The 26758-nt window shown below is 44.1% G+C and overlaps 2 protein-coding genes across 12 annotated transcripts in view; one reads left to right on the plus strand and one right to left on the minus strand.

Moving 5' to 3' along the window:
- SEC61A2 (SEC61 translocon subunit alpha 2) overlaps positions 1-13163 on the plus strand; it is a 48145-nt gene extending 34982 nt beyond the window's left edge. For 3 of the 4 annotated variants that reach the window (XM_002763939.5, XM_017969261.4, XM_035252791.3), the window contains one exon: positions 100-1151. In XM_002763939.5, coding sequence (XP_002763985.1) covers positions 100-286 — 187 coding nt within the window. In that variant the 3' untranslated portion in view covers positions 287-1151. Of the gene's footprint in view, positions 1-99; positions 1152-12927 lie in introns of those variants that run through there. The other variant, XM_017969260.4, reaches the window with a different exon arrangement.
- Positions 1118-26745, minus strand: NUDT5 (nudix hydrolase 5). Of its 8 annotated transcripts, none has more exons than XM_078329476.1 (11): positions 26554-26745; positions 21895-21967; positions 21689-21789; positions 20371-20438; positions 14833-14882; positions 12553-12660; positions 8890-8985; positions 8182-8283; positions 6303-6311; positions 6120-6173; positions 1118-3579 (listed from the first exon to the last, which is right to left on the minus strand). In XM_078329476.1, exons 3-11 carry the CDS (start codon positions 21749-21751, stop codon positions 3470-3472), a joined length of 660 nt encoding a protein of 219 aa, XP_078185602.1. In that variant the 5' UTR covers positions 21752-21789; positions 21895-21967; positions 26554-26745; the 3' UTR covers positions 1118-3469. The 8 variants fall into 8 exon arrangements, with proteins under 8 accessions (XP_078185602.1, XP_008989152.1, XP_008989153.1 ...); XM_008990904.5 differs by lacking the exon at positions 26554-26745 and adding an exon at positions 26373-26493; XM_008990905.5 differs by lacking the exon at positions 21895-21967.
- Positions 26746-26758: the final 13 nt, after the last annotated feature.

Consider the following 26758-nt stretch of genomic DNA (forward strand, 5'->3'; position numbering starts at 1 on the left):
TAGACACAACCGTGGCTGCTGCGCCGTGGCCTGTCTCCTCTGTAGCTGCTGTGCTGTTCGTGGTCTCGCCGCCGCCTAACTCGGGGTTCTGTCTCCTAGGTACATCCCCACCGCGGCTGCGTTTGGCGGTTTGTGCATTGGTGCCCTGTCGGTGCTGGCCGACTTCCTGGGGGCCATTGGATCCGGCACTGGAATTCTGCTAGCAGTCACTATTATCTATCAGTATTTTGAAATATTTGTGAAAGAACAGGCCGAAGTTGGTGGGATGGGTGCTTTGTTTTTCTAAATGTTCAAATATTTCATTTTGTGCGTGTGTAAGAGAACACATTTTGATGGATCGTTTTTGTCACATGACACCAGTGGCTCCCTTTTCTCCCCTCACAGTTTCTTGTTTCAAGTGCTGACTGACCTGTTTCTGAAACGGGCACCGAGCTAAGTCTGCGCAGCATTAGTACCCGCTGCCTTAAAACTCAAGTTTACATTATTCGCTAAAAAACGTACATCTAGTGTTGCCTGTAATGCTGGAAACCAGTGTATCTACCTTGCTGTGTTAAATCATGACAGTGAGATGGTGACATGGATTCGTTTTGCACACAACATTCAAAACACTTAATATTGCCCCCACTTGTTTAAAAATAAATGTAGTTCAAATTGCCACTTTCCAGTATTTTTGAGCTTATTTAATGAGTTCTGGAACATTTATATCTAATCTATATTTTAGATAATTACTTTTTATACTTTTTTAACTCATGGTATCCCCACTCCCCACCCCCACCTCATTTTTATTTGTCCCTTCTCAAAGCAGCCACTTAGCCGACATGGGCAAAATCAAGTCTCCAGTTATTTCTGTTACTAGAAACAGCTGCTTCTAAGGCCTCTTCCTCCGCTCTTCCCAGTGACAGCATCAGCAGTGCTGTTGGCCTGTGTTGGCTATGCCTTCTAACTCTAACCAGTCACTTGAGAAGACTGTCAAGGTTATAGGTCCCAGTTCTTTCCTGTTTAAATCCCTAAAGCAAAGATCTAATTCTCAAGCAATGCCTGTGGTTCAGTGGGGTGAACAATGAGTAATTCATGCTAGGAATTTGCGTCTGTTGTACTTATAGCAGCAACATGAGTGTAAACAGTAGACAATAAACTTTTATTTAAGAAAACTGATTCAGTTGTGTTGGAAAAAAGAAATGATATTAAATGTTTTCTTAGAATATCTGTAGAGGTTCAGTGTATTCATAAAGTCCACCCTGAGATGCCTGTTAAAAGCCAAATGTAATTACACGTACAGCTTTCAGCCTAAATTATTGAGGGACAGTGACCACCTTGAGGGTACTCATAGCTGTAACTAACATTTGGGAGGGAACAGGAAAACTGGCCTCAAAGCAATATCGCAGTCTGCATTTGAAAGAGCATAGTTTTTGGTAAGTCACTTTAAAAAACTATGTGCTTTATTTCCCAAAAGATCAAACCCAATTTTTAAAGGAGACCCTTTTCAGAAGTATGGTACATTCTTAAGTATAGTATCTCTTCTTTAGCTTATGCTTATGAAGCCAAATAATTACAGGGGCAAGGCAGATAAAGGCAGGCGGGACGTTAACAACGGCTCACTGGAGAACATCTCCCAAGGGCCTCAGACCACTGTTACCATAAAAACATCTATCCAATGTTGTTATGTCAATTTTTTTGGTGGAAATAAGGCTTTAAATACACAGGAAACCTTCAGTTTTTAAATGCAGAGCAAATTTTTAAACAGTGCCAGCTGGACTGCCAGTTCTCAAACAGATTTAATTTCCAAAGCACAACTTTCTCACGTTTATAAAAAAAAAAAATAAATGGCATTTAGAGATACATTCTAGGATTTGGCTGTCACATCTAAGTTGCACTCTTAGGAAAAAGGGAAGGACAAAGGTCAGCTGCAGAGGTCATTCCCGTGGGGAGTGGCTGGGGAGGAACTGGGCAATGTGGAAATACTGGGCTGTGCCCATCTCCAGATGCCGTCTCTCTCGGTTTCACTTACAGGATGTGGCCTTGAGAGATCAAGGAAGGGCTAGAGCTTTGGAGAATCACAATGCCTGTGATTGAAATCAGGATTTAAAAAAGGGTTACCATTATAGGAAGTAGTTGGATCTTAATTTTCACATGTATAGGTCTAGATAACTTCATCTGTAAAGTTCTATATTTCCATAACTGTTATCTTTAAGAAGACCATTGTAAAGATCTTAGAGTTTCACTCATAAAACTATCTTTGGGTCAGACAGTGAGCCTGTGGGCAAATCGATGACATTGTAGCATTCTGGCATTAGCACCTCATTTTATCTAGAGAACCCTTTTGTATGGTTCTCGGGGTCTGGCTTACCTCCTAGATCCAGGCTAGAAACATGACTTATGGCTGGATGAGAATCATCCTGAGACTTCCGTGGGGCCAGACTGAAGAGTCCTGGAAGATCATGGAGCTGCTGGAGGCCAGAGAGTCAACACAAAAAGAGCTAAACTCACTTAAGAGGCTAAGAAAATAGCCCAGGAACACTGGGAGAACTGCTAGATGACAGTTTCAGGTATGGGAACCAGAGTCAACCTGCACTTCTTGCTCTGAAGTACTCTGTATTGGGTTTCAGGAACTGGCTCATCTTGCTGGTCCTGTTCATGGTTTAACATCAAGATAATAGTGCCCCAAACCATGTCAGTCTTAAAGATCTGTTTTCAGAAACTTCTAGTAGTCTTTGAGGTAAGGATAGGAAAAGAGATCCTAAAGTATATGCAGAAGCCTGAGGGATGGCCCTGAATTCTCATTAGTCTTCTAGCCTTGGTGTAGTGAATGGAATCAACCATTTTCCTTACTTAAAAGTTGGTTCAGCTTTCAGTAAATAGGTGGACTTAAAACTAGTAGAGGATTCTATTGAATCCTACCCTATTTGGATTCAACTACCCTAGCTGAACTGTGCAGAGTAAAAATTCACTTAGAAGAGGCCAAAAAGTCCTTTTTTTCTTTTTGTTTTTTTAACTTGATGGCAGTCACTTTCATTGGCACTTTTTTTCTCTTTAAAGCTACTTGTAACACTAATGGAGTATATGATTATTTGCATGCCCAGCTATAGAATTTTTTATATTGGGGTTGAGAGTGGAAATACTTGAGCTAATTGGGAACTTAGGTCTGTTTTCCCATACAAATACCCGTCTACCAGTCTAGACTAGAAAAGTAATTGAGTTGTCATTAACTGCTGTTGAGCTTTAAAAAGTTGGAGTAAATGTACTTGCATTTATATTGTTTTTTGTTAATTTTGGCTGGAGTTTAACGAATTCAAAAGGTCACAACCTACCTGTAATTACAATTCCATACCACCACCACATGCATTCTGTGCTGCTTTTATTTTATGAAAAAGCTAATTTCAAATCTACATTAAGCTAAGTTGAAGACAGAGTCTTAGTGAAGAAGGCCAGGTGGTCTCGTTTACAAAAATGGCCAGTGTCATCTTTGGCCTTAAAATTTCAGGAAGGGCACTTCAAATGGCTTTGCATTTGCATGTTTCAGCGCTAGAGCGTAGGAATAGACCCTGGCATCCACTGTAACATGTTCTTCAGCTACCAGAGCTGTGGAAAGCAAAGAAAACATCTTAGTTCATGCCGGTAATGGAGGACAAAACATCTTATTCAGTCAGTATTTGTGGAGTAAGCACTATATGCCAGTTCCTACGCTAGATGCTGGTGATACATTTTTTTTTTTTTTTTTTGCCTGTAAGGATCTTAGTCAAAGAATAAAGACTATAAAGGCAAGATGACATTCCTAGCATGAGAAAAGAACATCAGGCATAATGGTTTATGTGTTAAAATGGCAGAGCTGGAAGTTTATAGAGCCAGTCACTATACCTCATTTATAGCTAGGTAGGGCTCTGCTATTCTGAAAATGGATGGGGATGATTATATGGGATCTTAACTTAGGCTTTTCACATGTCGTTTCTGCTGCGAGTGGATACATAATCTCCCCTGGCAAGTTAAATGGTGTGCATGTGAGGACTGGGGGTATACTACCAAGAATGCGGTCTCAGAACCTTGTTACCACGGGCTTTCATTAAAATTTCTGTTTCACTCAGGTGGAGGCTGCCAGATGTAAAATCAGCCTCATTTCCCTAGCTTCTTTCTTGGGAACAAGCTTGGGGACATCGGCAGGCAGAGAGCATGTCCTATTTACCTGGGCACAGCAGGTGCTTAGTAACTAGTAGATGCTACTCTTTGTAGCAAATTGATTTTTTTTTTTTTTTGAGATGGAGTCTCACTTTGTCCCCCATACTGCAGTGCAGTGTCACGATCTTGGCTCACTGCAACCTGCGCCTCCCGGGTTCAAGCAATTCTCCTGCCCGAGCCTCTTGAGTAGCTGGGATTACTGGCACACACCACCATGCCCAGCTAATTTTTTGTATTTTTTTAGTAGAGACAGGGTTTCATCATGTTGGCCAGGCTGGTCTGGAGCTCCTGACCTCAAGTGATCTGCCCACCTCGGCCTCCCAAAATGCTGGAATTATAGGCGTGAAGACCGTGCATGGCCAGCAAACTGATCTTAAAGTACAATACCTTCCTGTGACTTCTCAGATGTTGCTGGCTGAATAAACGGTTTGCTATATTTTGATTGTACTAAAGCTGGCCAATTTGGTTCTTTTATCCCTCCTCCTTTAGAGCCACAGTAGCCCTCTGTCCACCTCCCATCTCTTGCTCTATTTTTTGTCCCTCTTCTAAGACCAAAAGGGAAGTGAAGTTAGGTGGAAGGGAGAAGGAAGACGATTTAAAAAGGATATTCTTCTAAAAAACAACTACCCACGGCATTTCACGCTTGCCTACAGCATCCTCCTTTTTACACACCTCCTCAGAAGGAGGGGCTGTCTATTATTCTTCCTGTTTCATGAAAACAGCTGAGAGAAGCTACAGAACCTGTTTGACATGATAGCTAATTATGGTCAGCAGAGCCTCAAACCGGAGCCTCAAACCGAGCTGGGCTGTGGCTCCGAGCTGCACTGCCTGTACTGACTACCATGGCTTTCTCTAAATACCTACCTGATAAATTATTGTGTCTCTTCAGTCTGATTGCCTAACTCTAGCTTTGAGCTGTCAAGGTGGCTTTCACCTTAGGTCTAGTTTTTAGAAAGGTGGAACAGGAGTGGAAGCTGTCTAGGGATCTGAAATCTGATTTTATACAAAGAAATGACAGCAGCCTTTGAAAGATCTATTACAATTTTCAAACAAACAACAGATATTTCAAAACCAGGTGCTCTGCTTATTAAAACTGTAAGCCACTGATGCTCAGGAAAAAGCTAAAGAAGCTGGTCCTAAAGCTTCAGGTCACATTTGAAGTAATCACTTAAAAATAGTAGAAAAATCAGGTATCAATTACATAAAACACTTAGACCCAATAAAATAACCACACGAATGAAACATGTCTGCTTCTGTATGCATGGGTGAAAAGGGATTTAGCAGCCAGGTCAGAGGCGCTCCTCGATGGGCCCATGCCATGTCTCCATACAGTATCTCCTCTTGTGGTTTTATCAAAGGACTTCTCTCCCCACAAGCTTACTTACTGTTTACAAAGTCCCTAAAAGGTGGGCTAGCCAAGAATTATATGATGGATCTACATGACCAGCCATTTCAAAGGGCCACACAGCTATTTGGTTTATATGTGAAGAACATATCACACTGAGTATACTGGAGCTACCTCAAGTATTTGTGGAAGGAATATTGTCAGTTTCTTCTTAAACTTATACCCTCCACAAAGGAACATCCGTCATACTAGCATAGTTGAGGAAAAGCTAACAGTCTATCTACCCACACCTTTGCATCGCTATTGATTGAAGGTTTAAAGTGTAGAATCATTCTGGCAACTCAGCAGCAATGTCATTTGGACCGTTCTGTAGGAGGAAAGCCCCTACCAAAAGCTTGCCCTTGGCTTTGCTCCTGTTTTCACCCTCTGTGCCACTCAGAAAGGAAAATTAGTAGTTGTCAACTGCAGTTTTACAAGTTTCTAGGCATGTGACTTTAGTGATACAGAAAAGATAAAGAAATGGAGTTATATTTAGAGCCCAGTTTGCTGGGATGGGAATGGGGAAAACTGGAGAAAGCTGGGTGACGGTCTGGAGAATGCTTACCATCGAGTCTCTGCAGTAGATCATTCTTGGGTAAAGAAATGACTTCCACAAATTCTAAACAGACAAAGTGCAAGTGAAAACAAAGCTGACATCAAGAGCCTACCAAAACAACCCAAAATGTCTGCAGCCATTACCACTACACTAAGCCACACACGCTCGGCCACCGGGAATTGCAGAACGTACCTCCATCCCCTGGAAATAAACAGAAGGGCAACATTTCAGCAAGGCCTGGAGTGGTCACATTGGAAGACTTTCATGCAAGAGGCATCGAAAAGGCTTTGAGAACTTCACAGAAACCTGGGTCTCTGCTAACATAATCTATATACATCGTTAAACAGCACGAAGTTATTCTCCACGTAATGTTTAGGAGCAAAATTTAAAGCATATTCTATGTGTAATTTTAATAGGTATGAATCTGTATACTATGGTAAAATATACAGAACATATAAAAACTTACCATTTGAACCACTCTGAAGGTACAATTTAGTGACATTAAGTAGCATTCAGAATGGTCCGCAGCCACCAGTATCCGTCTCCAGAACCTTTCACAACCCCCAGCAGAAACTCGGTATCCATTCAACACCAATTCCCCACCCCTAAAACAATGCCAATTCCCCACCCCTAAAACAATGCCAATTCCCCACCCCTAAAACAATGCCAATTCCCCATCCCAACAGCCTTTACTGCCTTTCTCTATCAGTTTGTCCATTCTGGGCACCTCACTTAAGTAGAATCACAATATTTGCCCTTCCGTGTCTGGCTTATTTCACTTAGTACAGTGTTTTCAAGGTTCATCCATGTTGTTGCAGGTTTCATTCTTTATGGTGGAAGAATATTCCAGCATGTGAGTTCGTGCCTGTGTGCGTGTGTGTGTACCACATTTTGTGTCTGCGTGCATGTGTGTGTGTACATTTTATGTCTGCGTGCATGCATTGTGTGTACATTTTGTGTATGCAGTTCATCTGCTGACAGACACTTGGGTTATTTCCACAGAGGCTGCCATGAACACAGACACACAAATATCTGAGTCCTTGTTTCAGTTCTCTTAGGTATGGAGTTAGGAGTTGAAATGCCAGGTCATAAAATATTTCTAATATTCATAAAATATTAGAAATATTAGAAATCTAATATTCTGAGGAACTGCCAAACTTTTCCACAGTGTCATATGTATATCTGCAGTTCAAAAAATTAAGATTTATTTATACATTTATGGGAGACAGGGTCTCACTCTTTTGCCCAGGCTGGAGTGCAGTGGGGTGATCTTGACTCACTGCAACCTCTACCTCCTGGGTTTAAGCAATTCTCCTGCCTCAGCCTCCTGAGTAGCTGGGAGAAGAGTTGTGCACCATCACGCCCGGCTAATTTTTGTATTTTTTGTAGAGACAGGATTTCACCGTGTTGGCCAGGCTTATCTCGAACTCCTGACCTCAAGCTATCTGCCCACTTCAGCCTCCCAAAGTGCTGGAATTACAGGTGTGAGCCACTATGTCCGGCAGAAATTAAGACTTAAAATTAGTTGCAGTGGGATACTGAAACATAAATTCGTACAACTGAAGAGGATAAGAAATTAAAGAGTATCACTGATACATTAACTATTACTTAGGCCTTTCTTTTGAGAGACAAGGTCTCATTCTGTCATGGATTGGCGCCATCAGAGCTCCTCCAACTCCTGGGCTTAAGTGACCCTCCTGCCTTAGCCTCCAGAGCAGCTGGGACTACAGGGGAATTTGTGCCATTCTTACAATATACGTGAAGACAGAAACCAGGGTGGACTCACTGTTCACTACTAAAGCCTGCAGCTCGTATTAGTAGGTGGGGATACACTTCCTACAGAAAACAGGGAAATAGGTCATTTAACTTTTTCTACAAAGCATAAAGACCAATGAAGTGGTAAAAGAAATATGCTAAAAAACATGATTAGGAAGAGACAAGAATACTGATGAAGTCTGTTTGAAAGCAGATGCTTTCCATGAAAGACTACGTTCTTCTGCCAAATTAAACTAGCAGCGAGTTCCAACACAATGCAACTGCACCCCCTTCAACATGGCCAGCGCACACGTACCTGGCTTCGGCTTGGGCCTTAGGTTTTCGGCATCATCTCCGTTAATGGTTACGGTCACAATGTGTGTGGTACAGTTCGTCAAGCCTGGGTCCATACAGACAGCTGTGGAGAGAAGGGACAGATGCCTCAGTCCCTTTGTCTTTTGTTCTGCTACTAATCTTAGGAAGATGGGTCTCGCCGCTCAGAGTGGACGTGGAGGTGATGTAGGAAAACTAGCTCTCACATTGGGTCAGCAGACCTACAGGCTGCAAAGCATTTGGGTACCCACACTCTCTCCAGAGCTCCAGTACTGTCAAGTTGTAAAATCTCTTTACCACATCAAATTGCACCATGATAACCCGGCTAATTTTTGTATTTTTAGTGGAGACATGGTGAAACCACTGTGAAAAGTGGTCTCACCATGTTGGTCAGGCTGATCTTGAACTCCTGACCTCAGGTGATCCACCTGCCTTGGCCACCCAAAGTGCTGGGATCACAGGCATGAGCCTCCGCACCTGGCCAAAAGAGAATTTAATTTCATTAAGGTTCTCCCCCAACTTCAGGCCTTCTGCCTCCAATTTCCTCCTGGGCAGGGAGAATCACTTATACTTGGTAACCAATCCTAATCTATGATTTCTCTTCAGTGAATTCTCAGCATAAAGAATACCCAAATAATCCCTTCCCACCCCGAGGAGTCTATCGCTTGCTGAATTTTCAAGCAATACCAACCTGGAGAACATTCGGCAACGTCCCCTTTGTAGCCAGTTTCTTCCTCAAGCTCCCGAAGAGCAGCTGCTTCTGGGGTTTCACCATCATCTATGAGACCTGGAAGTCCAAAGCATTGGTACGGTGGGAGTGGGAAATCTAGTTTTCTTTGAACTCCTCATTCTACTAACGCAGCGGGCGCTGCGCTATGTTACAAGAATCAGAGCTCTGTGAAAAGTGGTCTTGCAGAGAAACCTAAGGATTGGAACTTTTTTTTTTTTGAGATGGAGTCTTATTCTGTTGCCCAGGCTGGAATGCAGTGGTACGATCTCGGCTCACTGCAACCTCTACCTCCCGGTTTCAGGTGATTCTCCTGCCTCAGCCTCCCGAGTAGCTGGGACTATAGGTGTGTGCCACAATGCCCGGCTAATTTTTGTATTTTTAGTAGAGGCTAATTTTGCATTTGCAAATTTGTAATTTGTTGGCCAGGCTGCTCTCGAACTCCTGGCCTCAAGTGATTCACCCACTTCAGCCTCCCAAAGTGCTGGGATTATAGGCACAAGCCACCGTGCCCAGCCTGGAATTTTTACAGAAACAAAAAGGCAAAAGAATAAAACTCTGGGCAGATTAATGAGGTTTTGGTGACATCACCCAGTCCTCCTATTCAGACCCAGATCCTTCCTGACCATCTCCACGCTGCTCTGCACAGCATGGGCAGCATCTGAGAGGAGCTGTGACTTGGTGGTGGCCGACTGGCGTAGGCTTGGGAGCTTGCTCTGTGTCTGCAGCACAGGTGGCCTGTTCATATTCTGTTTCCTGACATGGAGGATGCTGACAGCATCACCTGTCTTGTCTTACTCCCTCATAACAAAACACTGAGGCCTGGCAATAGAAGATCAGAAAGGAGCAGACTGAACCTGGTGAAGGTTAGGGGATGCCCATGGCCACTGTGAGGAGTGAACAGAGAGGCCAAGGAGGAGAAAGGGAGCAGCAATGTAGACTCTTTTTCCTGAAAGGAATTAAAAAATATAATGAATAACTGGCTGGGCGCGGTGGCTCACACCAGTAATCCCAGCACTTTGGGAGGTTCAGGGAGGGGATCACTTAAGGCCAGGAGTTTGGGAACACCCTGGTGACACAGCAAAACCCCATCTCTACAAAAAACTTAAAAATTAGTTGAATGGGCTGAACATGGTGGCTCATGCACTTTGGCCAACATGGTAATCCCAGCACTTTGGGAGGCCAAGGCAGGTGGATCACAAGGTCGGGAGATGAGACCATCCTGGCCAACATGGTGAAACCCTGTCTTTACTAAAAATACAAAAGTTAGCTGGGTGTGGTGGCATGTGCCTGTAGTCCCAGCTGCTTGGGAGGCTGAGGCAGGAGAATCTCTTGAACCAGGGAGTCGGAGGTTGCAGTGAGCTGAGATCACGCCACTGCACTCCAGCCTGGCAACAGAGCGAGACTCTGTCTCAAAAAAAAATTAGTCAAATGTGGCGATGCACGCCTGTAGTACCAGCTGTCCAGGAAGGTGAGGCAGGAGGTTCACTTGAGCCCAGAAGGTCAGAGCTGCAATGAGCTGTGATTATGCCACTGAACTTCAGCCTGGGCAACAGAGCAAGACACAGTCTCACAAAAAGAGTCTGGGCACGGTGGCGCATGCCTGTAATCTTAGCATTTTGGGAAGCTGAGGCGGGAGATCCCTTGAGCCCAGGAGTTGGAGATCAGCCTGGGCAACACGGTGAAGCCCTGTCTCTACAAAAACCACAAAAAAATGAGGTGGAGGATCACCTCAGCCTGGGGAGGTCGAGGCTGCAATGGGCTGTGATGGTGCCATAGCACTCCAGCCTCAGCAACAGAGACCACATCTCAAAGAAAAGAAAGTATTAATGTTAACATTAAAAGTAATTACATAGCCTGGCCGGGCACAGTAGCTCACGCCTGTAACGCCAGCACTTTGGGAGGCCAAGGCAGGTAGATCACCTGAGGTTGGGCGTTCAAGACCAGCTCGACCTACATGGACAAATCCTGTCTCTAATAAAAATACAAAATTAGCCAGGCATCATGGCACATGCCTGTAGCTACTCAGACAGCTGAGGCAGGAGAATCGCTTGAACCCAGGAGGCGGAGGCTACAGTGAGTTGAGATCGTGCCACTGCACTCCAGTATGAACAACAACAACAACAACAAAAAGTCTTCAATAACATGGTGAGGAAATGAGGAAAATAATAGTTGTTAACCATAAGTTACCACTGGCTAGCCTTTTAAAACATAAAATCTTGGCTGGGTTTGGTGGCTCAGGCCTGTAATCCTAGCACTTTTTGAGGCCAAAGTAGGTGGATCACCTGAGGTCAGGAGTTCAAGACCAACCTGGCCAACATGGTGAGACCTCATCTCTACTAAAAATAAAAAAATTAGCTGGGCATGGTGGCTCTTGCCTGTAATCCGAGCTACCCAGGAAGCTGAGGCGGGAGCATCTCTCAAACCCAGGAGGCGGAGGCTGCAGTAAGCCAAGATGTACTCCAGCCTGGGCAACAAAGCAGGACTCTGTCTCAAAATAATAATAATAAAATAACATATACCACTAATAAACAGATGAGATTTAATCTCTTTATTTTTTTTATTACTTTTGTTATGAGACAGAGTTTCGCTCTTGTTACCCAGGCTGGAGTGCAATAGCGCGATCTCGGCTCACCGCAACCTCCGCCTCCTGGGTTCAGGCAATTCTCCTGCCTCAGCCTCCCGAGTAGCTGGGATTACAGGCATGCACCACCATGCCCAGCTAATTTTTTGTATTTTTAGTAGAGACGGGGTTTCACCTTGTTGACCAGGATGGTCTCGATCTCTTGACCTCATGATCCACCCGCCTCGGCCTCCCAAAGTGCTGGGATTACAGGTGTGAGCCACCGCGATTTAATCTCTTTAGATGGAACAATCCAATAAAGTCCTACAATAATACAGGGCAATAAACTGTAGAGCACTTTAATTACTGTGCAATGGAGAAAAATATTCTAGCTGACATGAAGAGTCTCCTTGGCCTGTTTCCGTAGGGCAGAGCAAACTGTCTTCTCCATTCATATTTTTGGAGTTAAGAGCCTGGCCTAGGCTATAATCCCAGCACTTTGGAAGGTCAAGGTGGGTGGATCATCTGAGGTCAGGAGTTCAAGACCAGCCTGGCCAACATGGTGCAACCCCATTTCTACTAAAAATACAAAAATTAGCCAGGTGTGGTGACGCATGCCTGTAATCCCAGCTACTTGGAAGGCTGAGGCAGGAGAGTCACTTGAACCCAGGAGGCACAGGCTGCAGTGAGCCAAGATCATGCCACAGCAAAAAAAAAAAAAAAAAGCCTGGCCTACTGATTGAAAATTTCCTGTCGAAGCAGACTGCTAGTGACAGACAATGAAATAAGCTGACAAACTGGGGAAGAGCAATTACTCAAAAGGCTGGAGACAGCATGGCCAAGAGGAGGTGGGACGGGTAAGAGGTGGCCTTGCGTCACCTTCATGGGTTCAGAGAATTGCTGGAGTGTCCTGGAGGCCTGGAGGAGCCTCACTATGAAATGTTTCGTTTTACTTAGAACCAAAAGGACAGATGAAAACTGCGGAGCTCAGCTTTGCAATTCTCAGGCTGTATCCTGGTTCAGGCCCACATCCCTGAGAAGCAGTTCAGTGCTGAGTGACTCACCTGCAGGGAACTCTATGCAGTAGCCGCCCATGGGTGGTCGGAACTGTTTCACCAGAACAATACACTCGTAGTGAAGCGTTCTCTGTAGCACAGGGATGACCGCTACACCTGTCACCAGGAAATGGAACCAAGGAATCCCCGATGAGAGGTCAGCAACGCCAGCACGTGGTTTAGAGCAAGCTAATGAAAACCCCAGACTTTAAGAAACTCCGCATCCATCTACAATACTGGCAGTTAATCTTGGAAGCTATTTTGAAAATGTAATTAAAAGAAATCGCTTCTGTTGTTTACATTTTCTTTTTTAAACAAAAGGCCTATTTAATTGTCACAGTTTCTTCAAAGTAAAATCAGAACTAAAACAAACATTTCCTACAGGGTCAAGGATGTAAGGTTTCTGCCTCCACCAACCTTGCACAGAACCGCTTCCCACCCCGAGGCAGCTCTAGCACAGGTGAGGCCACAGCCATCCCTGAGCTCCTGGGTCAACTCTGAGCAATAAATCAAGTAAGTTCCACTGTCTGCAAGACTGATTTCACAGTTTTGGGGTAAAAGACTTTTTCTCCCAAGTTACTGGTCCTTCATCAAAACATAAGAAAAACAAAAATAGGCTGGCGCAGTGGCTCACACCTGTAATCCCAGCACTTTGGGAGGCCGAGGCTGGCGGATCACCTGAGGTCAGGGGTTTGAGACCAGCCTGACCAACATGGAGAAACCCCATCTCAACTAAAAATACAAAATTAGCTGGGCGTGGTGGCAGGTGCCTGTAATCTCAGCTACTCAGGATGCTGAGGCAGGAGAATCGCTTGAACCCGGGAGGCAGAGGTTGTGGGGAGGCAGAGGTTGTGGAGGGCCAAGATCGTGCCGTTGCACTCCAGCCTGGGCAACAAGAGCAAGACTCCATTTAAAAAAAAAAAAAATTAAAACAAAAACAACTGGGTTTCCAAAAACACAAAGCACCCAGGAGGGAGCCTTGGCTCCCATAGTTCTCCTATCCGTGAAGCCCAGCAGCTGCTACCCAGGTACTGTTTGCTTCCAGCAAAAACAGAAACCAAAACCAAATGGAACACTAAGAAAATCCTAGTGCCCAACCTGCCCTCAACCAGAGGTGATTCTCAGGATGGTTTCTGGGCTCTTTGCAGTCAAGGCATTCATGCCTGGAGGGGAAGGTGAATGGAATGGGCTTTGCCCAATTTCATGTCCTCACCAACTTGTAAGCAAGTGGTCCACAAGCATAAATCTGTGCCAAGTAACTTTTCCAAACTTAAGGCTCTTGCCCAGATCCTTTCAACAGGATGCAAGGACTTCTAGAAGTCATAACACATCTAGACACAGTGTGTGGCTTCAAATTATGCTAATTTACATTTAGTTACAAACATTAGAACAACTTCCCCTCAAAAACACCATTCTGAGCATATATAAAAGACAGAAGTTACTTATAAAGAAAGCTTGATTTAGTTACGTAGCATGGCAAAACTAATAGATTTAAAGCTACAACATCATAGCCCTGTGCGGTGGCTCATGCCTGTGATCCCAGCACTTTGGGAGGCCGAGGTGGGTGGATTGCCTGAGATCCGGAGTTCGAAGCCAGCCTGGGCAACATGGCAAATAATAATACAGAAAATTAGCTGGGTGTGGTGACAAGCACCTGTAATCCAAGCTACTTGGGAGGCTAAGGCAGGAGAATCACTTGAACCCGGGAGGTGGAAGCTGCAGTGAGCTGAGATCGCACCACTTCACTCTAGCCTGGGTGACAGAGCAAGAGTCTGTCTTTTTTTTTTTCCCCAGTAATGGCTATAAACAATTTCTTTTTTTCTTTTTCTTTTTTTTTTTTTTTTGAGATGAAGTCTCACTCTGTAGCCCAGGCTGGAGTGCGGTGGCACGATCTCGGCTCACTGTAACCTCTGCCCCTGCTAGGTCCTGGTTCAAGCAATTCTCCTACCTCAGCCTCCTAAGTAGCTAGGATTACAGGCAGGAGCCACCATGCCCAGCTAATTTTTTTGTATGATTTTTTTTTTTTTTAGTAGAGATAGGATTTCACCATGTTGACCAGTCTGGTCTTGAACTCCTGACCTTGTGATCCACTTGCCTCAGCCTCCCAAAGTGCTGGGAATACAGGTGTGAGCCACCACCCCCGGCCTTGCTCTACCAGACTCTGTCTCAAAAAAAAAAAAAAAAAGATACAACATCATAATGGAAGGTAACTTGGTTCCATCAAAACCCCTCTTACAAGCACAGTGCTAAGTTCCCTTCTGACAGGTTGGAATAGGTTTGCGCTCCTACCATCAGCACTCTGTTCTTTCCTGGTTGTACGTTTCACTGATTCCCAAGTTCTGTTCAGGCAGGGAAGAAAAAAAGTCATTAGTGCTAAAGAAGAGAACTGTCAGGTTTTCTGTGTACAACCAGAACTTCTTAAATGCAATGCATGCAAATGTACTCAAGATATTGGTCAAGAAGACCACAGCAATAAAAGTCTGCGTTAAAATAGCTTCTGAAAATTAACAATGAAAATTCTTGCCACCCTACACCTCAGCCTCTGGGTGCCCCCGAAACAGAAAGCCTGCTGAGCATGTGAGCTGCCGCCTTCTCAGAACACCTTAGTTTGGATCCTCTGTCTTTGGGCAAGGAGCACAGCCAGTGATGGATTAATAAGCAGGTAATACACATGAAGCCATAGGAAAAGTCTCATCCCATGTCTAAGAACAAAAAAAGCTACTGTGCACAGCATGAACTACTGAGATTTTTATATAATTCTGATTTTTAAAATGTGACCTAAAATATACAATTTGGGAAAGCAGAACGTTCCCATTTGTGAATGGAGGAATTGTTAAACGTAGGCAAGTGCTCTACTTGCACGTGTAAGATCTTATCTAGAAAAAGTGAGCTGAGTAACAGCCCTGCTCTCTTGTATGGCTTTGTTCCTATTTGTTTCTATTACCCAATTCAGTTTTGGGGTAACATCTGTGCTATTCTACTTTCTGGCCTTGAACAAGGGGCACAGTTGTACAGGAACCCAGTTACTGAAACAATTAATGCAGTTGAAAGGGTAGAGGCATAAAGAAACATTCCCCCTTCACTCTCTTCTCCCTACGATAGAAAAAAGCAGTGGTGAGAGACTGCTCAGCAATTTCAGGATCTCTTCCAAAGGAAATGAGACATGGGTGGCTTTGGGACAGAAAGGAGTTTACCACCTGCATCCTCAAGAGGAAGAGCTGCCGTATCTCCTTGGAAGAACCCTCCTTTTTTATCTGGCTGTCCCTAAAATGTGGACCTTGTCACTTTTTCATTAAAATTGTTCAAATATTTAATCTGGTTTTTAAAACAACAAAACAGAAAGACTTTCTGGAAATTGTAGGTCTTTCAGCATCGTACCCAAATTCTGAAGGGCAAATGTGTCAAAATGAACACAGGAAAATCAAAGAGACTACTATGACAACTCACAGCAGCCCAACATGCCTGTTAGTAGCAAGGAGCCGACCAACAAGCAGTGCCGGTAAGTACATCATACAGACTGCAAGAGATGAAACACCTTTGGATAGCTCTCTCTGCTGCCTCTTAAGGTTAGTCCTAAAGACTGAAGACAGTGCTGGGAAAAGCACTGAAGGTCCCATCCCAAACACTAGGAATAAGGGAAACAAAAAGAGGAGCATCATTATCGTGGTTACGGTGAAGAAACTAAGCAGTAACGAGCCATAATTCATGAACAATAAAATATAAATGCATTTATAAGAAATCTTGGAACAAGACTGCCCCATGAGAGCGCCAGCAACTTCAAAGGGCCTGTGAGATGTCCACCTAATGGGAAGTCAGCTCTATTTGCCTACCAGCTGAGCCCAGCACTCCAGCCTCCCAGAGACTTTTCTCCTTTGTAAAAAGCAGGAATGAGTATGTTACCTCCGAGACCTCTTCTAGCTTTAGGATTCTGCTTTCAGTGAGATCATCCTATTCTTAGTTTCCTTTGCTCCAGGAAAGCCTGCTGGCCTTCCCCCCTCTAGTCCACCAACACAAGAGGCCGGAGGGTCGCAGAGGATGACTTCGGCACTGTGTTGAATGTCAAGAAAGGCACACACCACTGGAATATTTTTATATTTCTAAAACGAATTCCACATCCCCTTTCATGAATGAGACAGTGGAACACAGGATTCTCTAGCTGCTATTCTATCTCTTAGACTTGGCCCTCCATATCCATGGATTCCGCATTTGTGGATTCAACCCACCAAATTGAAAATATTTGGGATAAAAATTGCATCCATACTGAACATGTACACACTTTTTCTTGCCATTATTCCCTAAACAACACAGTACAACAATTGTTTACAAAACATGTGCATTGTGTTAGATACTGTGATTCATCTACAGATGAAGTACATGGGAGGATGTACGCTGGTTATATGCAAATACATACTGAATATATGCAATTTCATACAAGGGACTTGAGCATCTGTGTGGTACCTGCAGGGGGTCCTGGAACCAATCCCGACAGCTTCCAAGCAACAGCTGTATAGGCTGAGTATTCCTTACCTGAAATGTCGGGGGCCAGAGTATTTCCGATTTTGGTTTTTCAGATTTTGAAATATTTGCCTTACCCTCTGGGTCTTATGCAGGCCTTCTGACATTTTCAGCGGTATCTTTACCCCATAGAGCAGAAAATAAGCAAAAGAACCCCACATTGAGTCATGCACATAGGTCTTGGCTCCACATAGGGTGTTGTGGGGAAGCTGCTGTAGAGGCATCCAGCCTGCTCACACGCCATTTCATTATACCCTGTGAGTGTGTGTGTGGAGGGAAGTCGGTGTGTGTGTGCAGAGGATATACTGGGCCAGGTGTGCTGGCTCATGCCTGAAACCCCAGCACTTTGGAAGGCCAGGGTAGGAGGATTGCCTGGGTTCAGGAGTTTGAGACCAGCCTGGGCAACATAGTAAGACTCTGTCTTTACTAAAAAAATGAAAATTAAATAAATTTAAGGATATGGTCAGACGTGGTGGCTCACGCCTGTAATCCTAGCACTTTGGGAAGTCAAAGTAGGCAGATCACCTGAGGTCAGAAGTTTGAGATCAGCCTAGCCGATAATCATGTTTCTACTAAAAATACAAAAATTAGCTGGGCATGGTGCCACACACCTCTAGTCCCAGCTATTTGAGTGGCTGAGGCAGGAGAATTGCTTGAACCCGGGAAGTGGAGGCCACAGTGAGCCAAGACCACACCACTGCACTCCAGCCTGGGCAACAGCGCAACACTCCGTCAACAACAACAAAAAAGAAGGCTGTATCTGAGCTGAAGGGGAGGGTCCCTTTTCCCCTAGGGACACTGAATGCCTGTGTTGCATGCCAGTGTTTTGACTGCAAACTGTCACATAGAGTCAAGTGTGGAATCCCCACCTGTGGCATCATGTTGGCACTGAAAAGGTTTTGGATATTGCAGCATTTTGAATTTCAGATTTTCAGATCAGGGCTGCTCACAGATAACATAACCTGTAACTTATAAATCGTGGCATACTGAAAAGTACACAGATTCATTCTTCAAAGCCTGACATTCTGGTATGAAATATTCATGCTTTACCTAAGTCCTCCTCAGAGGCCAGGAAAAAATCCTATGTATGGAGGAATGGACATGAACATGCTACAAATATAGTCGTTTGGTAGATTTTAGAGCCCACTCCCAATCTACTGAAACAGATGCTCTGGAAGTGAGACTTAGTCGTGAGTATTTATGATTCTGAGGTACATCCCTGATTACAAAATGCGGGAAGGGCAGAAGAACAGTCAGATGAAGAGATGAGCTGGTACGAACATTTTTTTTTTTTTTTTTTGAGACAGAGTCTCGCTCTGTTGCTCAGGCTGGAGTGCAGTGGCATAATCTCGGCTCACTGCAACCTCCACCCCCCAGGCTCAAGCAATTCTCCTGTCTCAGCCTCCCAAGTAGCTGGAATTTTTTGTATTTTTAGTAGAGATGGGGTTTCACCATGTTGGCCAGGCTAGTCTCAAACTCCTGACCTTAAGTGATCCACCTGCCTCGGCCTCCCAAAGTGCTGGGATTACAGGCATGAGCCACTGTGCCTGGCCTCAAACACATGTTTAGACCTACTAAGGGCTATGTTTTGTGTTATAAACTTAATTTTATAGGAAAAAGAGAACCAAACTGTATCACTATACACTGGATTCCAAGCTCTCTATATTTTCACAATATAAATGCATTTGAATACAGTGCTCCCTAAGACGGGCCTTGCCACGATTCTGTATTGGGTTTGGCCCCTACTTCTTTCACATATTTCATTTTCCATATCAAACTCACTTGGCACTTTAAGGGAAGAGCTACACTGTCAATGGATCATACTGTGCTTAGCTTTCTTACTGCTGGGTTTTAATTCAACAATGCTATCTATCTCTTAATATTTTTCCCACAGCTCTCCTACATTAGGCCTTATTAAGGGCTTTGCTAGTTTAGTAAATATACTCAAAGTTGTTCAGATTGCTAGCAAGTCCATGCATTTGCATCTAGATGATACACTTCATCACAGGGAAATCACGTTCTCTTATTGGATCACTTTGCAAATGGAGTTTTCATACTGATGAATTTGTATCATGTAATCTGGTCACTAAATTTAGTTCTCATTCTGTTGTATTCCTTTTTATATTTCACTAAAAAATTTGTTTTCACACTTTTTTTCTGATAGTTTATAATATCAAAAGATTATTATGCAAACATCTGGAAAGTAAAAGGAAGAAGGTTAACCACGTAGCTTCTTATTTTGCTATAATTTTCCTTCCGGCTTTTTCTTACACATTATTTGGCAGAGTATGAAAAGTATATGCATACTTTTCTTCTTTATGATCAGCTTATAAACTTTTCCCATATTGCTCAGTTGTCTTCAGAATCACAATTCATTTTCTGTTTTTAAGATATTTAGGTTGCTTTCAAATTTTCTGTCTTTTAAAATTTTGGTGAACATTTTCTATACATAAATTTAATTCCAAATACTAATTTACTTAATACTTTCTTTTTTTTTTGGAGACAGAGTCTCACTCTGCCACCCAGGCTGGAGTGCTGTGGCAAGATCTTGGCTCACTGCAACCTCCACCTCCCAGGTTCAAGCGACCCTCCTACCTCAGCCTCCCAAGTAGCTGGGATTACAGGCCCATGCCACCATGCCTGGCTAATTTTTGTACTTTTAGTAGAGATGTGGATTCACCATGTAGCCTAGGCTGGTCTTGGCTCCTGACCTCAAACGACTGCTGCCCCCCACCACCCGGCCTCCCAAAGTGCTGAGATTACAGGTGTGAGCCACCACACCTGGGCCTTAATACTTTCTTAAAACTGGGATTACTAGGTCAAAGGGCGCAATATCTTTAGGGCTATTGACATATATTATGAAATAAGCTGTATAAAACATTTTTTTCCTGATTTGCATTTCCATGAGCCAGGCATGTACCTCAAAATTAGCAATGTTTTTGCTTTATTTCTTCCCATGTAGAAATTAAAAACTGATTTTACTAGAAGGAAGAAACATGTACTGTTAATTATTCTGTCGCTTTATCAGCTTCAATTAGGTTTGGCCCAAAAGTTTTAGGTCTACACTTGTCTACTTAGGGAGAATTGTATTAAAACAGGTTTCTGATTAGTTACTGTAACATGTTTCCAACCCAGCTGTATTCAGCAATTAAAAATGATCCAAACACCCTATCACTAGGAAAACGGCTAGATGAGATTTTTTATTTAAAACAGAGTTTATGAAGAAAACATCAAAGTTTATGCAAAACACTCAACAGATAACCTGAGAACCCAAATAATGAACATTTTAGAAGAAGAAAAAACAAAGTTTACCTAGTTTTACCAGTAGGATCCATGTACGTCGTTTTTTCAAGCTTGACCCATTTTCCTTCTGAAATTAACTAAAAGGATATCAGATAATAAGTTGGGAAACTTTCAAACCAAGTTGTTTTTATCTAAAAGGGTTTTTTCTTTCACATTTCCTCTGTCCTTCCCCAGCCCCCCAATAATCGTGCTTCCTTCCCAATAATCTGTGGGCAAGTTTTTCAGTTCAGAGTAGGTGGGTGTTCAGAGTTGTTTTTTGAAAGGGCAGTTCTGCTTCTTTTTGCTATTTCTTGGGGGTAGTACTAACAGGTGGAAAGAAATGACAGTCTAAACTCCTGGGGGCGGGGGGAGTGGAGGTAACAGAAGGGAGCACATGGGGTGAGGGTCTCCTGGGATGCTCCTGATGGTCTGTCCCCTGACCTGAATGCATACAACACAGGTGAGTTTAGTATGTGGAAATGGGCATTTCTAGGACATTGGTATTTTCCTGTCAGTGATGATACAGGAAGGCTGTGGGGAAACCAGGTCCAGGATTGGATTTCCTATCATGATATATGGGTTTCTGGGTTTCCCACCCAACTGGAGACGGGCACCCCAGGTTCGTTCTGCTGGGACACTGAGAAGCTGTGGTGCTGAAGACTAACTTACCTATGGCACTATACTGAACTGAGGGAAGGCTTCACTGCATGCATAAAGCAGCAGCCTCTTTCCTCCTATCCTATCTTTCACTTCTTGCCAGCAGCAACCTAATAATTTTCAGCAGATCTGTTCACAGACAATATGGAAAGGTTTTAAATCAAAAGGAATTCCGGAAAGGTGTCCAGATCAGAGTACCAAGATGAAGGATTTAAAATTTATCCATTGCAATGGTTCCTGCAGGAAGAGACTTTTAAAGCTAAATTGGACAACACACAGACATCATTGGTTCTAGAACTCACTGGAACTGAGACTACAATTAACAATGTAGGTTTTTATTGTTCTGACTCATGCTGGGACCATGAACAGCCAAGTTGTGACAACTACATATGAAATATCTGAGTCCTCAAATCCATCTACTCTCTCTTCTTCTATTTAGGGAAACACAGGATTAAGAATTTTTCTGTTAAGAGCCCAAATCTACCTACAGTCTCCATTTCACTAACACACAGAGGAACACGCTATTCCCACACAAGAGCAAGCTGCCCAAGCCCAAAAAAGGGAGTAGGAAAAATCTGCAAAAACTGTCTTCAAGAATGAAAAACCATCCTTTGTAACGACAAGTAGCCTATATATTTCTATTAAACTCAGATTTATGTTGGGGGGGGGAAAGGAAAGTGAAAAGTTATACCTCCTCTGAAATAATATGCTGTTTGCCATTCTGAGAAGGCTCTGTTGGTTCTTGGCTCTCCATTTTCAAACTAGTCTTTACCCTCAGGTGAGAAGTTCACCCTGCAAGATAATGAGATTTGTTTAGGCTAAAATTATTTTTCTGCATTAAACATTCATCCACAGGCCACTAATCAAAGTACTTAAATGGCAAAAAAAATTATCTACCATCAACACTGCGTGTCTGTTTCTGAGGGAACTGGCATAGATGCAGACGTGAACATGGAGGCCCCGGGATCAGCTAGGAAGAAAGTGACAGCAGTCTCAGCCACAGTCAGCCACTCCAGCCAAGCTCCTGCCGTGCATGTTCTAACACTTCAAGACCTTCTTCATCAGATTTTTCTTTTCTTGAGAGAGTCTCGCTCTGTTGCTGAGGCTGGAGTGTAGTGGCGTGATCTCAGCTCACTGCCACCTCTGCCTCCTGGGTTCAAGTGATTCTCATGCCTCAGCCTCCTGAGTAGTTGGGATTATAGGCATCCATCACCACACCTAGCTAATTTTTATATTTTCAGTAAAGATGGGGTTTCACCACACTGGCCAGGCTGGTTTCGACCTCCTGACCTCAAATGATCTGTGCCCTGCTCGGCCTCCCAAAGTACTGGGATTACAGGCGTGAGCCATTGTGCCCAGCCTGATTTTTCTGACTCCCAATCTTAAACTCTTTCCAAGGGAAGACAACAGAAACATGATATAGCACTCTCTATGCCTACCTCTCAGTCTTTTATCCATCCTTTATACCTAAACTAACTTTACTTACTCCAGCCTGGCAACAGAGAACAAGACTCTGTCTCTAAAAAAAGAAAAGAATAGAAAAGAGAAAAGAGCAGGCCCTTATCCCATTAGTTGTATATTACTATTTCCTCTTTCTTTGTTTATTCCTTCATTTTTGGACCTTGTCTGTCCAAAGCCTTTTTTTTTTCCTACACACACGGTAGATTGATATTTCAGCTGTCTATAGAATTAGAGGCCCAAAGCCAATTTTCTATGAAACTGCATGGCACTGCTTAGTTGTCTTGCTTCTGATACTGCTGTTGAGAATCCAAAGCTATTCTGATTCTTGATCTTTTTGCCATGTGACCAGATTTCCTCTTCTGGAAGCCTGTAGTTAGTCACATTTTCACATTGATGTTATTGTACTGGGAAGTCAAGCGGGTCCTTTCAATCTGTAAACTTCTTACTATGCTTTACAGGAAATTTTCTTGAATTATTCACTGATAATTTCCTCCCCTATGTTTTTCTCTTTTATTTCTTTTCAGAACGGTTACTTAGACCAGGCACAGTGGCTCACACTTGCAATCCTAGCCCTCTGGGAGGCCAAGAGTCTGATACCATCCTGGGTAACATGGCAAAACCGTCTCCACAAAAATAAAAGCCAAAAACATTAGCTAGGTGTGGTATGCACCTGTAGTCCCAGGTACTTAGGAAGCTGAGGCAGGAGGGTCACTCAAGCCCAGAAGTAGGAGGTTGCAGTGAGCTGTGATTGCACCACTGCACTCAGGGGCCATCATTCCCTAACCTGCCCCACCTAACTTCAGCTTCAAAGAAAATACAGCCCACAGCATCAACTCTCTTCCCAAGTCTCTGAGAGGAAAAAGGGAGTCTGCTCTTTGTTTCTGGGACTCCAAGTGATAATTACACTATCCACCTGATCTTCAATTTGTGCCCCAGACAGCAAGGTTCCCTGTCCTAAAATACAATCAACAACAAAACAAACTGTACATGTATTCATAAAGCGCCTTTACAGATCCAGTATCTGACTGACTACTGCAGGTAACCTGGCTGAGTCCCTTGTGGTGGACCGTGAAAGGTGGGATGGCGTGTTAGGAAAGTGGCAGTGAGTAGGACAAGGGCCCCACCCACCTCGCCTCACTGTCTTGTGAGGAGAGGGGGAGAAACTGAGGAAAAACACAAAATTTATGTCAAGCGACTCAACGTTTCACAAAGATTAAAAAGGATGAGAAGAGTGGAAGATAGGAAGAGTAATCTACAGGAGTGATCAGGCCAGGCCTGTTTAATCTGGGGACTTTATAAGTAAGCCACGTAGAAGTTTAAATATTTAGAGACAGTTGTTTAGCATATTGAAACCTACAGCCGTACTAAGAAAACAGGCACTTATTCCTTTGAAAGTCTCAGAGCTGATCATTTATTAGGTAAACTTTTTGTTTTTCGAGATGGAGTTTCACTCTTGTCACCCAGGCTTGAGTGCAATGGTGTGATCTTGGCTCACTGCAATCTTTGACTCCTGGGTTGAAGCGATTCTCCTGCCTCAGCCTCCTGAGTAGCGGGGATTACAGCTCTCACCACCACACCTGGCTAATTTTTGCACTTTTAGTAGAGATGGGGTTTCGCCATGCTGGCCAGGCTGGTCTCCAACTCCTTGCCTCAGGTGATCCGCCCACCTCAGCCTCCCAAAGTGCTGGGATTACGGGTGTGAGGCACTGTGCCTGGCAACTAAAAACGAGTATTTGTTTGTTTGTTTTTTTGTTTTGAGACGGAGTGTTGCTCTTTTTGCCCAGGCCAGAGTGCAGTGGCGCAATCTCGGCTCACTGTAACCTCTGCCTCTGGGATTCAAGCGATTCTCTGGGTCAGCCTCCCGAGTAGCTGGGACTACAGGCATGTGCCACCAGGCTTGGCTAATGTTTGTAATCTTTTTTTTTTTTTTTTGAGACGGAGTTTCGCTCTTGTTACCCAGGCTGCAACGGCACAATCTCGCCTCACCGCAACCTCCGCCTCCTGGGTTCAGGCAATTCTCCTACCTCAGCCTCCTGAGTAGCTGGGATTACAGGCACGCGCCACCATGCCCAGCTAAATTTTTGTATTTTTAGTAGAGACGGGGTTTCACCATGTTGACCAGTATGGTCTTGCTCTCTTGACCTCGTGATCCACTTCGGCCTCGGCCTCCCAAAGTGCTGGGATTATAGGCGTGAGCCACCGCGCCTGGCCAATTTTTGTAATCTTAGTAGAGACAGGGTTTTGCCACATTGACCAGGCTGGTCAAACTCCTGACCAGATGTGATGTGCCCGCCTTGGCCTCCCAAAGGGCTGGGATTACAGGTGTGAGCCACCGCGTCTGGCCTACACTTAAATGTTTCCCGGTTGTTAAAGTACTGCTCCTATGTTCCCAGGATCTATTTTCTCCCATATATTTATTAATTCCTATCTTCATTAGAAAACATCTGACCTAAATACATCTCTATCAATGCTAACATCTCCTTCCACCGCAGTTTTTCACTTTCTAAGTCAAATGAAAACAATTATTTGAGATTGTTTCTTTCTTTCCCTCAAAACAGAAACAATTGCATAATTCTTTCCCTTAAAACAGAAACAGTTGCATAATTCCAGATGGAGGCATAAATGAATACTGCCCAACCTCCAGCAATATACTCTGCTTTGAAAATGTATTCTTCAAAGCACTGCTTCTAGTTCGCCACTTAGCCAGTCACATTTTTGAGAAAAACCAAACCAAGCCTAAAACAATGTATATATTCCTGAGGAGAAGAGTTTCTAACTCAAAATATGCAGAGAATTCTGTTTATTATCCTAAGGAATACCCTTCTGAAGAGGCCTGCAGTTGGCGCGACTATCTCTTTGTAATTTAAAATTACTTAGGTGGACCAGGAAGAATGTACATTTAAGGAGGTACCTAAAATGTACGCCTTTAGACACAGATGCTTGGGGCAAGCCTGTAGCTCGTGAGGTAGGCGACACGGCTAGGGTTTAAAAGCAGCTGGTAGGCCGGGCACGGTGGCTCATGCCTGTAATCCCAGCACTTTAGAAGGCCGAGGCGGGCGGATCACCTGAGTTCAGGAGTTCGAGACCAGCGTGGCCAACATGGTGAAACCCCATCTCTAAATATACTGAAAATACAAAAATTATCCGAGATTGGAGGCACGCGCGCTCTCAGGCTACTCGAGAGGCTGAAGCAGGAGAATCGCTTGAATCCAGGAGGCAGAGATTGCAGTGAGCCGAGATTGCGCCACTGCATTCCACCCCGGGCGACAGAGTGAGACTCCGTTTAAGTTAATAAGTAAGTAAATAAATAAATAAAAGCAGCTGGTTATTTCTCGTTCTTTAAACGAAACAAACAAAACTGAACTTTGCTGGGTGACAGGAGTGATGCAAAGGAAAAAAGAAAGATATTACAAGTTCGAATTCTCCCAGTCTTACGCTTCCATCGTTGCAGGAATACTGATAAAAATCTGTGTGTGTGTTTTTTTTTCTAGATTGATAACTTTTGCGAGGCCAGACTAAATGAATTCAACGCTCCAAGAAGACAAGACTCCTTTTTCCTCTGCTTTCCGAAATTTACCTCTTGTCTTTTACCTCCCAAGTGGAACCCCCCCACCCCCAGGATCGTACAGGCGGTACTCCTTCTGCCAAGCATTCTACTCCTCTGCAGATGCTGCGACCTTTACACTGGAATTAGCACTTAGCTGTGGTGTTTCCCGCTTTCTTCACTCGGAGCAGCCCAGGCTCTGCCGCTCCAATCCCCAGTTTCCGTCTTGGGCGCCTGGACGCGTGCCCAGCCGCAGCCTGGCAGACACGGCGCGGCTGCACGTACCATGCAGATGTGCTCCCTCTCCCCTTTTTCCTTCTCCTCCCCAAGGAGACCTCGTGCTGAGATTGGCCGGCGCCCCGTTACTTACTCCAAGGTGTAGCGGTGAAGAAGGCAAGAGGACCAAAGAACTCGCTGGAGGGAGCAGTGTCAGCAGATGCCGGTGCCACGGCTCCAGATACCGGCGCCACTGTGGTCCTAAAAGGATAGGCGCGCACCCTCCTCCCGGCACCCGTAGAGCCCCCGCCTTTGACCGAGCTTCAGGTGATTACCTTCCGGGTCAGCGTGCGTCTAGGGCGAAGGCGGAGTCGTAAACTTCTTAAAATTCCTTTCTCACACTTCGGTAATTCCTCTTTCGAAACTAAAGCTCTTTTTGTGTGCGTGCGTGCCGAGCGTATGCCCTGGGGTTCTCCTTCGCTTCTTTTTCTCCGTCTTCCTTCTTGCTTTAGGGACCGGAAGAGTCCTTGAACCAAAATA

The sequence above is a fragment of the Callithrix jacchus genome, chromosome 7, assembly GCF_049354715.1.
Source record: "Callithrix jacchus isolate 240 chromosome 7, calJac240_pri, whole genome shotgun sequence".
In the NCBI taxonomy this organism is placed as follows: domain Eukaryota; kingdom Metazoa; phylum Chordata; class Mammalia; order Primates; family Cebidae; genus Callithrix; species Callithrix jacchus.